Below are 16,682 nucleotides of genomic sequence, written 5' to 3' on the forward strand. Positions count from 1 at the left end.
AAATTAAAAGACCCATTGTCCTCAGAAATCCGCGAACCAGCAAAAAATCTGCGATATATATTTAAATATGCTTACATATAAAATCCGCGATAGAGTGAAGCCGCGAAAGGTGAAGCGCGATATAGCGAGGGATCACTGTATTAACTGGTGGTAGGGCAAAAAAAAGATCTTGATATGCAATTCTTATTAAAACTCCCATCAGAATAGCTTTTGCAATGACAGTTAACAAATCACAAGGACAAACATTTGACAAAGTCGGTTTTTTATGAGGTTTTAAAATAAATAGTGAACATAATGGATTTGTAGCAATTCCCATGAAAAAAAAACCTCTTTTAATTGTATTTCCACAGGAACAAACCTGGGGGTTGGCAAGCGAAGCCAGTAAGGGGCAAAGCCCCCTAGTATTAATTATATTACTTATCCCCATTAATTAATACCCAGAATCTACACTTTGAGACCCAAATTAATATCCTTATTTTTGGCATTCTTAACTGGTTTGCACAGTTTCCACCCCTTGGAATACAAATTTGCTGCAGTAATGAAAAAACCTTTCTTTTTAAACTATAGCTATTGTGACTAGCCTTATTGTTATGTGACTTGTGGACTTGTTACTCACTTAAACCCCATTAAGTGTCTTTTTCTTGCTGTAACTTCAGTTCTCTTCATGACTTTGTCTTTGTCTTTAGTCTTTGCTTGTCGTCTTTTCCTAACTTCTTTATTTGTTCCGCTATGTAGACAGGTCTGCAAAATGGAAGGTGACAAAGCAGTTTCTGTCCATCTCATATTCTTGGTTGTCGACCTGGTGCCAACACTAAAACTTCGCTTCCAGGCATTCATTGGAACAGCTTGGCCACTAGTGCCACTCCACAACAGTACTCTAGTTGTAACCCAGTCTCCTGCATGGATTTTTACTCTGCTAATTGCCTTCACTATTTATTACCTGCACCAACCCAAAGTTCATAAAACCTTACAACAGAAGTTGCACTATTGCAAAAGATCAGGAAATTGAAACAGAAATAACTATTTTCCCTTTCCTGTTTTCCTGCGCTACCCTTCCATTGTTTTGTCATTGCCTGTGTGTCCTTTTTTTTTTTAATTGTATGGTAACTGCTACCTGAAAGTGTGAGCTAAATCCTCTCCAAAATCCAAGTGCCAAATCCAGCATCTCTCCTAAAACTGACCTTTGTTCTTTACTCAAGACCAGCTCACTTCTCTCCATTTTAATCCAAGGAGATTGATATGCCGTCTTTTTACACAACTGGTCAGTCAGGTTTCGAATTATGGAACTTAAATACGTGTGCTTTTTAATTACTGACTGGCCTAGCAGAGCTGTTAGGACATTTACAACCCTGTACATTCCTGACTTGCTGCCTGAGCTTGTAAACCTTCCTGCTGCATCATCCCCCATCCTTTGTTCTTTGGCTTGTCCTGTTTCATTCAAACCAACTCCTAAACTGGTGCACTTTCTTTCCAACTCAGTCATTCTTGAACTAGCACTTTTAGACCTTTCTTTACTCAGTTCCCATATTCCATTATCTAGTTCATGCCCTTCAGTCAACAATTGCCATTCAAACTGACCAGCTTCTCTGCCTTCTATCTGATTTCTTTTTCCTAAATCAAATTTCAATGCTGCACTGGTTACCTTTCCTAACAGTGGTGAAATATCTATCGGTGTAGCATGTTCTTTAAATACTGGAAAGACCTCAGAATTACCTGGAGATTGTGGTGCAGTGGAGAATAATGGAAGGAAACACCCTTGCTGTTTTCCCTTCCTTTCATCCCTCTCCTTTTGCTCACACTCACATTCTCACTCTTTTTCTGAACACTCATCTATCTCAGGTAAGTCACCCACCCATGTTTTAGGGTTCCAGTCAGACCCTGTTACTACTGTCCTAATTCACCATGGGCAGTTTACACTCTCTTCCCCTGCTTTCCCTGCTTTCTATGTTAGCAATGGGTGTTCTACATGCTAACATCACATTTTTCACACCAACTGTTACATCTTTCAAAACTTTCACACAACATTCCACAACTTTCATTTTCATCTACTTTATTTTCTTTTTCATACTGATCTTCCTTATTACCAACGATAGATAGATAGATAGATAGATAGATAGATAGATAGATAGATAGATAGATAGATAGATAGATAGATAGATAGATAGATAGATAGATAGATAGATAGATAGATAGATAGATAGATAGATAGATAGATAGATAGATAGATACTTTATTAATCCCCAAGGGAAAATACTCCAGCAGCAGCATACTGATAAAAAATAATATTAAATTAAAGAGTGATAAAATTACTGTGCAAGTTAAAAAATGCAAGGTGGAGAGTACGAGGCAGGTATAACAGTCAATAACATTGTATAATGTTAACATTTACCCCCCGTGGAATTGAAGAGTCACATAGTATGGGGGAGGAACGATCTCCTCAGTCTGTCAGTGGAGCAGGACAGTGACAGCAGTCTGTCGCTAAAGCTGCTCCTCTGTCTGGAGATGATACTTTGGTGGATGCAGTGGATTCTCCATGATTGACAGGAGTCTGTTCAGCGCCCGTTGCTCTGCCACAGATGTTAAACTGTCCAGCTCTGTGCCTACAATAGAGCCTGCCTTCCTCACCAGTTTGTCCAGGCGTGAGGAGTCCCTCATCTTTATGCTGCTTCCCCAGCACACCACCGCGTAGAAGAGGGCGCTCGCCACAACTGTCTGATAGAACATCTGCAGCATCTTATTGCAGATGTTGAAGGACGCCAGCCTTCTAAGGTAGTAAAGTCGGCTCTGTCCTCTCTTGCACAGAGCATCAGTATTGGCAGTCCAGTCCAGTTTATCATCCAGCTGCACTCCCAGGTACTTCTAGGTCTGTATCCTCTGTACACAGTCACCTCTGGTAATCACGGGGTCCGTGAGGGGCCTAGGCCTCCTAAAATCCACCACCAGCTCTTTGGTTTGCTGGTGTTCAGTTGTAGGTGGTTTGAGTCACACCATTTAACAAAGTCCTTGATTAGGTTCCTATACTCCTCCTCCTGCTCACTCCTGATGCAGCCCACAATAGCAGTGTTGTCAGCGAACTTTTGCACGTGGCTGAACAGGACTGGAGAAAGCACAGTCCCCTGCGGCGCTCCTGTGCTGCAGACCACAATGTCAGATCTGCAGTTCCCAAGATGCACATACTGAGGTCTGTCTGTAAGATAGTTCACGATCCTTGTCACCATGTATGCATCTACTCCCATCTCTGTCAGCTTGTCCCTAAGGAGCAGAGGTTGGATGGTGTTGAAGGTGCTAGAGAAATCCAGAAACATAATTCTTACTGTACCACTGCCTCTGTCTAAGTGGGAGAGGGATCAGTGTAGCGTATAGATGATGGTATTCTCCGCTCCCACCTTCTCCTGGTATGCGAACTGCAGATGGTCAAAGGCGTCGCGTGTCTTCATCACATGTGATGTCAGGGCGACAGGCCAGAAGTTATTCAGCTCACTAGGATGTGATACCTTTGGGACTGGGGTGATGCAAGATGTTTTCCAAAGCCTGGGGACTCTCCCTTGTTCCAAGCTTAGGTTGAAGATGCGCTGTAGAGGACTCCCCAGTTCCAATGCACAGGCCTTCAACAGTCGTGGTGATACTCCATCTGGACCCACTGCTTTGCTGGCACGAAGTCCCCTCAGCTCTCTGCCTACCAAGGCTGCTGTAATTGTGGGTGGGGGAAAACTCTCTCCTATGCTGGTATCAGCAGAAGGATGGGTGGAGGATGCAGTACTCTGAGGTGAGAGTGAGAGATACATATATCTATCTATTATAAAAAGAAATCCTGTCCTGGAAAGCAAAAAGCAAGTCTACGGTACGTGATGTTCTCGTAAGACATTTTAAAGACCCGCGAGACCAAAGACACGCCCTACTTACAATCTACCCGCGAGACCAAAGACACGCCCTACTTACAATCTATCAAATAGGACAATAGGCAGCAAACATTCAGTCTTGTGAAGGATTTCAGCACACACAGATCCAGCGCTCTCGGTGCATATAAAGCGTATAAGGTACGTTATAAATTAAATGTCGACATCTAAGCGAAGAAGAAAGCAACGTGGAGAAAAGAGACTCAAATGCGTTGGACAGAAAAAAAAGCAGAAAAGAATAATCAAGGTGCAAATTCAGAAAATAAGTAAAGTAATTATCAGCCCAGAACAAGTGGAATTGAAAAAAAAGCATGTCCAATCCAGCTCAGAATTAAAAGACAATGAGTAAAAGAAAGTAGAACTTCATAAAGACGTTTACAAACGTTGACGCTAAACCCATGCAGAGCAGGTTAGAGACTGTGAAACCAGGGAAATTAGAAAGGCTCAAAAAAAAAAAAATGGCGCTATACACATGTGCACAATAATTACTACACTATTGCACCTTAACACTTAATTCTACTTTATTCACATAATTGTTCTTATTTATTATGTTCTTCTATACTGTTACCATTCAATCTATGACTTTTTGTTAATCTAAATGATATTCTTCTAACTTTGCACAGTTTTTGATAAGCGGATCAGGATGCATTTCGCTGTGTGTTGTCCTGTATAACTATGCATGTGACAAATAAAGAATCTTGAGAATTTCAAAAACGGAGTTTACCGCACATGCATTTATTGGTTACTTTGTTCATGTATATATATTTATCTGTCTGCTTATTTAAAAAGCTACATTTACCCCAGGAGTCAAAAACGTTCTGTCTAGCCCTTGTACAAAAACCTAGACAAAGGCTGGGGTATCACCTTGGTAACCCCATGTACTTTTGGAACTGTGAGAGGAAAATAGCACGACTTTACAGACAGGAGTCCAATGCAGAACTCTACTTACTTTTTTACTTTGTAAAAAAAAATTAACTGCTGATGATGTAGATCGTTTTGTCTATGCTGAAATTCCAACAAACAGAGAAACCTATCCTGACCTCATTAAAAAGATTTAGCATATTGGGACTCGCAAGATTACAAATATTGTTTTTACAGAAGTTCTGAAATAAAAGTGAAACTAATGAAATAGCAACAATTCAGAGAAAAAAAAATCTTAAAAGTGTGTATCCGGAAAACCAAACACGGGGGTTGGCGAGCGAAGCGAGCAGGGGGCGAAGCTCCCTAGTACAGATATATTTACAAGATAGTAAACCTCTTATAACAGCAGCTGTCATCTTTATACCTGATCTCTGTTTTCCTGCTTTTAATCCTTCCAGCCCCCTTCCTTTTTGTGGCACACTCAGCTCAACTTCTTCTTTCTCTACCTGCACTACAGGTTTCCATTTCCTAGCTTTTGCCTGCTTGCCTCTGCCACTCCACTGGAAGATGGTTGGCTTTAATATGAGTTTAGGCATTTCTGAGTCTACAATGCTACTCTAATACAATCTGCCAAATTCGTTATGGGTTGGCCTACTTTTGCCTCTGTAAGCAAACATACATGTACATACACAAAGATCCTAAACGAATAAGTGCTGTATGAATGGTGCATGCATGTCCCACCACTCCTTAGCACTTTAATTAGGGACTCACTACCACCAGAACTAACAAACAAATGGGTGTCCTCATGACACACATGAAGTCTCTACACTTTGTTGGCTACCTTCCATTCAGCAACCAAACAATGTTTTACTTCCACCACATTTGTACACTGGATGCCCTAAAATTTACATACATACACACACATATACATCAAAACAGTATTTGCAAACAGGGTGCAAAGCATGGTTACCCCAAAATCCTGCCAAACTACACCAATTTTTTTGTCTTGGTAGAAAAATATATTACTCTACTTTCCCCTTTTGTATTATTAATATGTAGCATTTGTCAGAATGCCTCAAATCTCACACACATTCCACTATTTCCCATTGGGATTAATAAAGTATCTATCTATCTATCTATCTATCTATCTATCTATCTATCTATCTATCTATCTATCTATCTATCTATCTATCTATCTATCTATCTATCTATCTATCTATCTATCTATCTATCTATCTATCTATCTATCTATCTATAAGGTATTGTAGTTTATAACTTCTCTCCACATTCCCTTCTACATTTATAACCTCAGGCAATTAGGTGTAGTAAAAGACAAGCAGGAATTAAGTTACAATTTAAACAATGTATTATTGATAATATTCATAAATAATAACAGTATGCAAAGTACATTTGAATATTGGCAACCATACAACCTGGTGAATAGTGATGTGTAGTTTCAGGCGGCACACAGACTTGTTAATTACTTAAAATGTCTCTAGTTAAGGCATCATTTGTGGTCAGCTTTCTTCAGAACAGGCTGTATGCCTGTTAACAACTTATATGCAAAATTTCACATCACAACACCTGTATTCTTCCCCATTTCCATCACTCTTTTGCTCACATATTCCTTGTCTCTCCTCATCACATCTCCATACTACTTCAGCCTAGTTTCCTGAGACACTTCAGTCTCAAAGTACAGACACCCCTATATAAGATGTATGAACTGCCAAACTAAAAGTTAAATATAAGTACTGCATAATACAACCTCCATGCTAATAATAAAAAGTGAAATACTCTGACGTCTGTGGACATTGTTGGAAAAATTACGTTTCCCCTGCACTAAGCAGATGTCTTAAATGATGTGCCAAATTTATAGTTTGTTAGTATAAAATTTATGGATTGGTTTTAAAGTGAGTTTTAAAGAATTCACCCCAAGTGTAGGTAAACCTCTGACTTCAACTGTATTTATTTTTCTTATTGTTGTTGGAATAAACTCTTTTTCCAAGGCTGAATTACTTGGGTGAGCACAATGTTTTTTTTCTGGCAGGCCTGTGCACAGAGTTAGTCATACAGACAGATATACCTAAACCCATGTTTTTCTGCCATGTTCGAGTCACTGTAGGCCATCGCCAGTTAGTGAACACCCAAAACTTGTTCACGGTGTAATCCGCCCCCACTTTTTCCCCGAGACACCACCGAAGGCATTAACAAAGCCTTGCAAGACTTCCCAGAGCTTTCATATTGTGGACTTCCCTATTGTGTACATTAGCCACCCCTGAAAGGCTTTGTTGACACTATGGGGAGGGTGAATATTGTGACATTTCTGCAAGATCAGTTTAGACAAGGAGTGGAGTGAACAGGGAGAACCACTTAGGGGAACACAGAGAACTTTTGATGCACCTCATCTGGTGACAAAGCTGTAAACCAAGGATAAGCTGACATGTCTGAAAAAACTTCAGACAAAAAGGTGCCCAAAAGAGACATTCTTTATAGGCTTGTTCCTGGAGTCTGCCCTGTTCTGATAGGCAAAATAAATCACCAATATGAGGGCACTGATCTGTAACCAGACACTACATCATCCCAATCAGCAGTGGTGACACCTTCATTTAAATCTTTGTTCATGCATCACTTCCATCACTTTAGAAAAGGAAGCTGTACCAGTCTATATGGAGCGAAAAGCTCACAAACTTTCTCTCCATAGAGCCTTGAAGCTCAATGTACTGAATGAGTTCTGAGATCCGCCTCTCTAAAGCACATTCTGTGCTCATGAATGAGTCTAGCCATTACTTCGAGAACGAAACTTCAACAACTAAACTCTTGTGCCAGAAAGAGTCCTGGATTTCTCTGTGAATTTGCAGAGGATGTGACTAGAAGCCTAACGGTGAGCTAAAGAAGAAAACACACATACCCTCCACCACTAGCAGAACTCTCTGCTCTAACCCTGAAATGATAACACGCAACTCCACGCAACATCATCCTTAAATTAAAGCCTTGGTGTCATAAAATTGTTAATCTGTGACAACCTAAATCAGAACTCCACATAGCAAGGAAACAGCCAGCTAAAGACCACCTTTATCATGTTTATTTGTAAGAAGCTTAAGATGGGGTCAGGTGAACTCCAAACTTTCCCAAGTCTTCTGTCACCCAAGGCTGTGCATTTGAGCAGGCTGAGCTGACTGTGATGTCTGGCTAAAATTCAAAGTGAACTGCTGAAACGAAAAGCTTGTTGTAAAGCGAAGAAAATCTGAAAATCTGTGAAGGAGCTGAGAACATCCAGTACCTCTTCTGTGTTTGGTGTCTGTCTATCTGTCTGGTTTGTCTTGTGCCCATCGTTTATGTCAGTTTGCAAGCAGTTTCATATTGTGTTTGAATCAATGAATCATATTCTGTTTTTTAGAATGAGTAGGCTGCACTTACTTTGATGGAGTCTAACAGTTGCGGGCTTTACTGAATAACCTCATAAATTACTGGCATAAACAAAGAAAAAAAAACAAAATGTCATGATTTGTTGGATTAACATCAAATTAGTTGATTCTCTTCACACATAGCATTCACACAACTCTGATAAACAGGAGAGGAGGACTTATTATGGGATGGACAGTTTGACAAATAAAGAGGACCAGCCTGGCTACATACCAACCTGTTTACACTGAGTTGTCTGTTGTGTTTTATTTTCATTTTATTTCATTTGTAAATGTGCTCTGAGCCTTGAGTCTGTGAAATCTGGATTGCAGTATTTAATAAATAAATAAGAAATACTGACATGAATTAAACTTTAATAGACAACCCCCCGGACAGGTCATCTCTCCTGTTACTGTATGTCTTCACTCTCTGGGCTCCCATGTCTGTCTCACATTAACTGTTCATCCTCAGTGTTTCCTCAGATGTTCTCTCTGTGAACTCTCAGGTTTCTCTTTAAATATCCTCCTCCTTCTCACTGAGCACAGACAAACTTTCACTTTAATTTCTTCACAAGTCACTTCTTTGTTTGCCTGACTGATTGTCTTTGCCTGTTTCTCCTCAGACCGAACAATGGCTGAAGCCAAGGTGTGTGGATTATTACAGGATGAGCTCACCTGCTTGCTGTGTCTGGACACCCTGACTGACCCCGTCTCAATCCCCTGTGGTCACAGTTTCTGTCTGAAGTGCCTCATGGACTGCTGGGATGAGAGCCAAGAGAGCAGTTGTCTTCAGTGCAAAGAGAACTTCACAACGAGGCCTGCACTGCGAAAAAACACTGTGCTGAATGAAATCATCATGAAATTAAAGAAGATGGGACTAACTTCTCCATCTCAAAATTATGATGGCCCTGGAGATGTGGAGTGCGATTTCTGTAATGGGAAGAAGGTCAGAGTGGTGAAATCGTGTCTGACCTGCATGGCCTCCTTCTGTGAAACTCAAATGCAGCTTCATTATGAAGGAGCTGCCTGGAAAGGCCACAAGCTGATTGATCCTGATGGAAATCTACAGGAGAAACTCTGTGCAAAACATCAGAAAAGTCTGGAAATATTTTGCAAAACTGATGATTTGTGTATCTGCATGATATGTGTGGTGACTGGACATAATGGTCATGAAATGGTCGAGCTGGAGACGGAAAGAGAAGAAAAACAGGTGAGTGGAGTTTAGTATTTAATGGAAAAAAACTTAATAACAGGAGTTAAGGGCTTTGTAAATGTAGTGTAACCTGTGTGGCATGCGGCTGGGGGCTGTGCCAGGCCGGGACTCCTAGAAGGACCGGAAGAGGGACTATGCCTCCTCTGGACCACGAGAGGGCAGCCACCCTGGCTGGTATGGGGGCCACGGCAATTGAGCATGGAAGCTCAACCCTATAGGGGCCTCTGGCCACCGCCAGGGGGCGCCTGAACGATTGTGAAGCCCTGGATGTCAGCACTTTCACCACACCTGGAGGTGCTGGCGGAAGGAATACCGGGGACACCCAGAGAGGTTCTGGGTGCTCATGCGGCACTTCCACCACACCAGGAAGTGCCGCAGGAAGTTCATCAGAGGGCACCTGGAGCACGTCTCGGTGGACATAAAAGGGACCACCTCCCTCCAGTCATGAGCCGGAGTTGGGAGGAAGAAGGCTATGCTCGGGAGTAGAAGTGGAAAGGCTGCAGAAGCAGTCTGGAGATTTGAGGAGAAAGGGACTGACACAAGGGGGTTTGGTGCAAGGCACTGTGTTCTGTGCGGACTTTTATTATTAATAAATGTGTGTATTTCGGGACTTCCTGTGTCTGCCTGTTTGTGTCCGAGGCTACCTTACACACCTGATTTTTCAAGGAGAGTACTGAGTTGGAGCCTGTCCAGGTGAAACCTTGTGCAAGGCATGAAACAGACCAGGGTGGGATAACGGGTATTATGTGTGGACAGTCGATTGAACTAATTAAACCAAGCTGCCTTTCTTTGTGCTCTAATCAGCTTTTGTTTTGAGTATCTAAGACATTAGTCAGCAAACCAATTTCTGAGAAGGCAAATATCATGTTTACTTGTGTAAACATGATTAAAGAAACCTTAAACTATAACCTACAGACCAGGGCCTCATGTATAAACAATGCATACACATGTTTAATAACATGCTTTAACTCCTATCATCATGAAAATGATATCAAGTATACATCTCAGTATTTAAATTATTCAGAGAACTGTAATATCACGAATGTAATGGATTTTGTGTCCTGTCAGAGGAAGAGAAAACCCATTTAAGAAGCACATAGTGATTCACACACATAGAGCACATAGAAGAACATATACAAAACAAAGCATTTAATGTGCTACTTTAGTTACAATGGGATTTGAGAAACTAGTAAATTAAACAAACAATTTTAAGATGTTCTACTTTAATGACAAAATTTTGAGATTAAAGTTGACATTTCGAGCTTTTTTCCTACTGTGTCCCTATTTTTTTTTCTTTTCTCTGTACCCTAATTTGATATCTGACTTTTTTTTTTATTTCGGGCACTATGCAACTATCTGAACTTGAACTTTCAAGTTTCTCTAACACTCTGTATCACTCGATCAACTTCCTTTTGTTGTTTATACCGCTGTTTAAACCAACAAATAGTACATTTTTCCTTGCTTCCACTTGGTATTGCTAAAATTTTTCTATTTTTCCCCATGCTTTTGCCATTGCCTTTTCACAGAATGCTGAGCTTAAGGGCTATTTATATTGATTTGCATATTCAAAGAGGCGTAATTCTGGGAGGAGTTGGGGAGTGGCAGCAGGCACGTGCGTTGCTTTTCACACTGACCGGGATTTATGTAGTGGAAGAACGTGGAAGTTCACACAGATTTATGCATCTGGATTTTTTTGTACGTACGGACATTTCTGTTTTTGTCCGTATGCCATGTTTTAGTGTGAATTCTACACACGCCGTTATGCACGAGGCCCCTGGACTTTTTCTTCCCTGCTTACCACGGCCACAGCCCTTTTAGCCTGTTGGTACCTGTTTTATCTTGGTAGAGTAATATTTTACTCTACTTTCCCCTTTATGTAGCCTTTGTCAGAATGCCTCAGATCTCACAGACTTACCACTGTTTATAAGGTACTGTACCAAATAACTTCTCCCCACGTTCCCTTCTACATGTATAACCTCAGGCAATTAGGTGTAGTAAAAGACAAGCAGGAGTTAAGTTATAATTTAAACAATGTATTATTGATAATGTTCATAAATAATAACAATATGCAAAGTACATTTGAATATTGGCAACCATACAACTTGATAAATGGTGATGTGTAGTTTCAGGTGGCACACAGACTTGTTAATTACTTAAAATGTCTCGATGTAGTTTAAGGTGGCACACAGGCTTGTTAATTACTTAAAATGGTGGGCGTTGTGGTACATAAAGACTTTTGATACAAGCCAGTTCCAAACAGCCATAATTCAGACCAGTGGGGGAATAGAACATCTTCACACCTGCCATCCCCCAAAAACCATATGTTAAGCTAAAGCTTGGCAGTTAAGCAGCCTGGCTTTGTGTGGGGGATGACAGAGAGACTTTAGCAGAGAAACACTTACCAACCTTGTTTGAGTCACTCCCCCCCAACCCTGTCATAAAATTCAAAGACACTCATTCCTAAAAGAGGGGGTAAACATGAATGCTTCTCACTAATGTAACACTAATATTACATTGCTTTGTCTAAGTTACAAATTAAGACATACAAAATATTTATCAACTGGTATGCAAAATTTCACATCACAACAGTACCTCTCTGCTCTTTGGGAAGTCTCCCTTGCTAACCACACACGGAAAGCCTTCTTTTTTAGACTGATGGCATCCCTCACTTTTGGTGTCCACCATTGGGTCCTTGGGTTGCCATCTTGAGGGGCATCTGTGACCTTTGGGCCGTAGCTCTTTGCTGCCACTTCCTTGATGGAGGCTTTGAACAAGGCCCATTTGGACTCTATATCCCTAGCCTCTTTCAGAGGTTGGAATTGAAAGTCTTTTGGACAGGGGCCACCCCCAGACTTTCCTAGGCCTCCCTCACTACTTGCTTAGGCTTTCCAAGTCTGTCTGGGTACCTCCCCCACCATCTGACCCAACTCAACTCCAGGTGGTTATCAGTTGACAGCTCTGCCCCTCTCTTCACCCGAGTGTCCAGAACATACAGCTGCAAATAGGATGATTATGAAATCGATCATAGATCTTTGGCCTAAGGTGTTCTGGTACCAAGTGCACTTATGAGCCACCTTATGTTCGAACATGGTGTTTGTTATGGACAAACCATGCCTAGCACAGAAGTCCTTAGATCAGAGAGGCCATTCCTCCCAATCATGTGTCTCAAGGTGCCTCCATCATTACTCATGTGGGTGCTGAAGTCCCCCAGTAGGACTCTGGCGTTCAAAGTTGGCACCTTTTCCAGGATCCCCTCCAGTGGCTCTAGGCCTGGTACTCCAAACTGACATTTGGTGCGTAGGCACATATGGCAGTCAGAGTCCTCCACTCCATGACCTTCAGCCACACCATTGCAGCTGTCTCATTCTTCGGTGCAGACTCCCAACACGGCATTGAACAGGCAGGGATTCAATAAGAACCCCACTCCCACCTGATTCCTCTTCCCCCCTAGGCAACTCCAGAGTAAAGGAGAGTCCAGCCTCCATAAAGGGGTTTGGTTTTAGAACCAAGTGAGTGAGCGGATGTGAGCCCAACTATATTTAGTTGGTATCTCTCTGCCTCACCCACCAAATCCGTCTCTTTCACCCCAAGAGAGGTGACATTCTACATCCCAGGAGTAATTTTATGTCTGGGATCCAGTCTGTCAAGGCCTCTGTCTTTGACTGCCACAAATGTCACATTGCACCCAGCACCTATTCTTCCTGCAGATGGTGGGTCCACAGGAGGGCAGTCCAATGTCACGTTTTCGGGTTGTGCCTTACCAGACCCCATAGTAATCCCAGCCACCAGGCGCTTTCATTGGCAGGCACTTCTCACAGGCCTGGCTATAAAACCCATAAATGTAAAAAGAGTACTACCACCCAGTATGGGGTTACTAAGGCCTTCTCGTGGAGTTAATGTGGAAAGCTTCTCTTAAAGTCTACTTGATTTGACTAATTTTATTTCAGCAGCATGTCCTTATCTTGCTCTGTCATGATAGGCAGATCTGTGCATCATTCATTGGTCAAGAGTCCTGTCTTGAATTTAAAATCTTAATATTATGTGAATGCATTTCCTACTTATGGTACTGACTTTAATGCAAGCGTCTATTTAACAATATTTTAACAAAACTGCCTGTGCTTTGTATGTTGTATGTGAATAACTTACATGTGGATCATGTGCCATGAGTAATATCAGAATTTTTTTTTACCCCAAGGCTGTTTTTTATATCATTTGATGTTAGTCACCTTTGGCTTGTATTATAAACTTTATACTCTATAAAGGCTTTATACTCTTTCTTCATGTGCAGGCCCCCACTTAGGTGAATCATGCAATTCCAAACAAGGCAAAAGAGGACACAGTTTTATGCTGACTTTGTCAGACAAATTAAGTATACAACAGTCCTCAGTCTGACTACCCATTTCCCATTTGTGTCTATCTGTCTTGTCTTATATTATAATGCTTGCCTAGAAGTTGTATATGGTGAACCCCTGTGCTAAATCTGGCTCTGTGTCAGCTGTGCATGTGAGTAGAAAAGGGCAGATTTATAAGATATATTTGCACAGAGTACAGTGACATATTAAACTTGTGCTTATTACGGTCACCTATTGTGTCAATATGTAGACAAAAAAGACAATACATGACAAATGGAGTAAGTTGTGTCATGAAATGTAAAACAAAACTGCTGTAAAAATATCATGACTCACAAAGAGACTCGCAAAGAAAACAAGAACTCAGTAAGTGAAATTGAATTCTGATGAGACCACACATGTCCTCTTGTGTGTCCAAACAGAAACAGCTGGGGGTGACACTGAGTGAAATCACATGGAGAATTGAGGAGAGAGAGAAAAAACTGAAAGAGACAGAGATGGTGATGGAGAAGATGAAGGTGAGTGAAATTAAGATGATACATCAAACGAAAGAAATAAGAAATTAAAACTGGAAGAGATGACAGAGCTTCACTGATGGCGTGTAGAGGCATAAAAAGGGAGAAGGAGAAAAAAAACATTTTATTTTATCCTCTATGAAATGTCACAGGCAACAGTGTTTCTTGTTGTTTCATTACAGATTCAGACAGTGTGATGCTAAATTTACGAAACATGAACTCACCCGTCTAAACCCCCTTTTCTTGACATGGGTCACTAAATCTTTTCTTTACTAATTGCTTTTATTAATGAACCTGTGATACATGTTAAGGTTACTTTAGTACCCCTCTAGTTCAAATGTTACCCATCCCAGCCTACTTTATCCAACCCCAAGACTTCAGGTATGCGTTAAGCCTACTGATCTGTGCAGTCTTACCTGGACTGGTGCACCTCTGACTTTAAATGTATATTAGACTGGGATCCACCTGTCACTACTCTAACTAGTGTCTTGGTCTAAGCCACTTTGAAGTGCACACCAACCCCCTACAACACCTGGGTCAGCCATACAAATGAAAGCCATAGCAGCAATGGTAGAACTATCAGTAATAATGAGAAGTTCATAAATTAAATAGAAATATATCAGCCTGGGAAATTAAGACTCACAACACAGAGTTTGGCATTGGAAAAAGTCGGGAGTGGTCTCCCCTAGTATTTCTCGTATTCTCAGATATGAGGAAGGATATATGAGGAGTAAACTGCAAGACTATGATTATATTTTTGTATTATGTACATTAAAGAACCATCAACAATTAATCAAGTAGAATTAATAATATATTGAACAATTATTATAAAAGTAAAGTTGAATAAATCGGACTCTGCAGCTGCAGGAATTAAAGGTAAAGTACCACTTCCGGTTAACGGAAATAGCCCAAAAGTTGATAGACAACTATGTTTTGTACCTAATACTTGTATGCAAAATTGGGTTGACCTAAGTGACAGTGTACTCAAGTTATTGTGTTTAAATACACATACAGCCAATCCAACTTACAACATCAAATACCAAAAACACTGTCTCATGACTGGTAATTCTTATCAATCAATGTCTTTCTTTGTTCAATCAGGTATCAGTGCAAAGAGAAATAGAGGAAAATGAGAAGAGTTTCAGTGATCTGATGCACTGCATTGAAGAAGCTCAGAAGAAATTGGTTGAGAGGATCAAAGAACAAGAGAAGAGAGAAAAGGAGAAGGGTGAAGGAGTCATGGAACAACTAGGGAATGAGATTGAAGAACTGAATAAGAGAGATACTAAGCTGAAGAAGCTTTCAGACACCAAGGACCACATCCACTTTCTGCAGGTGAGAGAAATGCTTCACAATAAATTTCAGAAGACTGGGGTGTGTGGGACCTGAGAAGATTTAGAAAGAAATTTAAAAAGATCAGAGGAGTTTTTACAAATGCCAAGAACAGGCCAATCAGCCCAACATGGAATGTCTTTTCATATTCCATTAATAATTGTAAAAATGCAGAAAAGTCTCTGAGTTTCTACTTCCATCTGCACTTTTTACATGGATCAATGTCAGGAAATAGATCTGTATGAAATTTATGCTCAACTAACTTTATTTGAATAGATGCCACCTGACAGTAAATGCCATAAACTCCATTAATATTTGCAAACACCTCTGACATGTCACCTAATAATGTCTCTATGCCAAAACTCAAAAGATTCAAATCCTTCAAAACCAACAATCCAATCTCATCTCTTGACTTTCTTTTGTGCTGTTAGGTAATTTCTTTAATATTGAGACTAACTCTGCACACAATATTCTTGATGTAGACTCACAAGTGTACGTATTCTTCAGGTTATAGGGATAGGGATTCATTTTTTGATTTATACCTCACACATCACAGGCACTATATAACTCAGATTCTTAGTGGCCTTCTCTACTCTGAGTACACGAAGACTCAAGTTACACTTTAAAGTACAGACCTTCCATTGTGTGATTATACTGAAGAGCTTTCTTGCTACATGTATAATTGTTTACATTTTATTTTAATTAATTTCATCTCTGAACTCTGAACAGCTCTCGGTCCCCTTATCTACAGTCTGCTGATTTGGCTATCACGGAGTCCTGCATGAAAAACTTATTGAAAGTCATGTCGCTGACATCTTATGTCTCACTGTACTGAAATACTCTTGTCATTAATAATCAATAAATGAATGAGAGGTGATCTCCCCATTTAAATCAAGTTGACTGTCCGTCACACGTGTGGTGCTGACACATAATGTACTTTTCTGGTTTATCTTCTGTGTCTCTGTTGTGCCGTCCTAAATGTGAACCCTGTCTCTGCCTGGGGCACTGGGGCAAAAATCGATAGGATTAAAGCAGACGTTTTGGACAGACAGCAATAGTGAGAACCTTTTGTGCAGTACGGTTAGTTGTGACAATTTCTGGGAGGTTGTCATGGT

At 40.7% G+C, this 16,682-nt stretch overlaps 1 protein-coding gene across 1 annotated transcript in view; it reads left to right on the forward strand.

Annotated features, from left to right (window-relative positions):
* The window catches only part of LOC127526060 (tripartite motif-containing protein 16-like), a 65,187-nt gene that overhangs the window by 24,545 nt on the left and 23,960 nt on the right, over positions 1-16,682 (forward strand). The window contains exons 3-5 of the mRNA XM_051920075.1: positions 8,782-9,368; positions 14,143-14,238; positions 15,337-15,570. Of these exons, the coding sequence (XP_051776035.1) occupies positions 8,790-9,368; positions 14,143-14,238; positions 15,337-15,570 (909 nt within the window). The 5' untranslated portion in view covers positions 8,782-8,789. The remainder of the gene's footprint in view (positions 1-8,781; positions 9,369-14,142; positions 14,239-15,336; positions 15,571-16,682) is intronic.

The sequence above is a fragment of the Erpetoichthys calabaricus genome, chromosome 16 (assembly GCF_900747795.2).
Source record: "Erpetoichthys calabaricus chromosome 16, fErpCal1.3, whole genome shotgun sequence".
Lineage (NCBI taxonomy): Eukaryota > Metazoa > Chordata > Cladistia > Polypteriformes > Polypteridae > Erpetoichthys > Erpetoichthys calabaricus.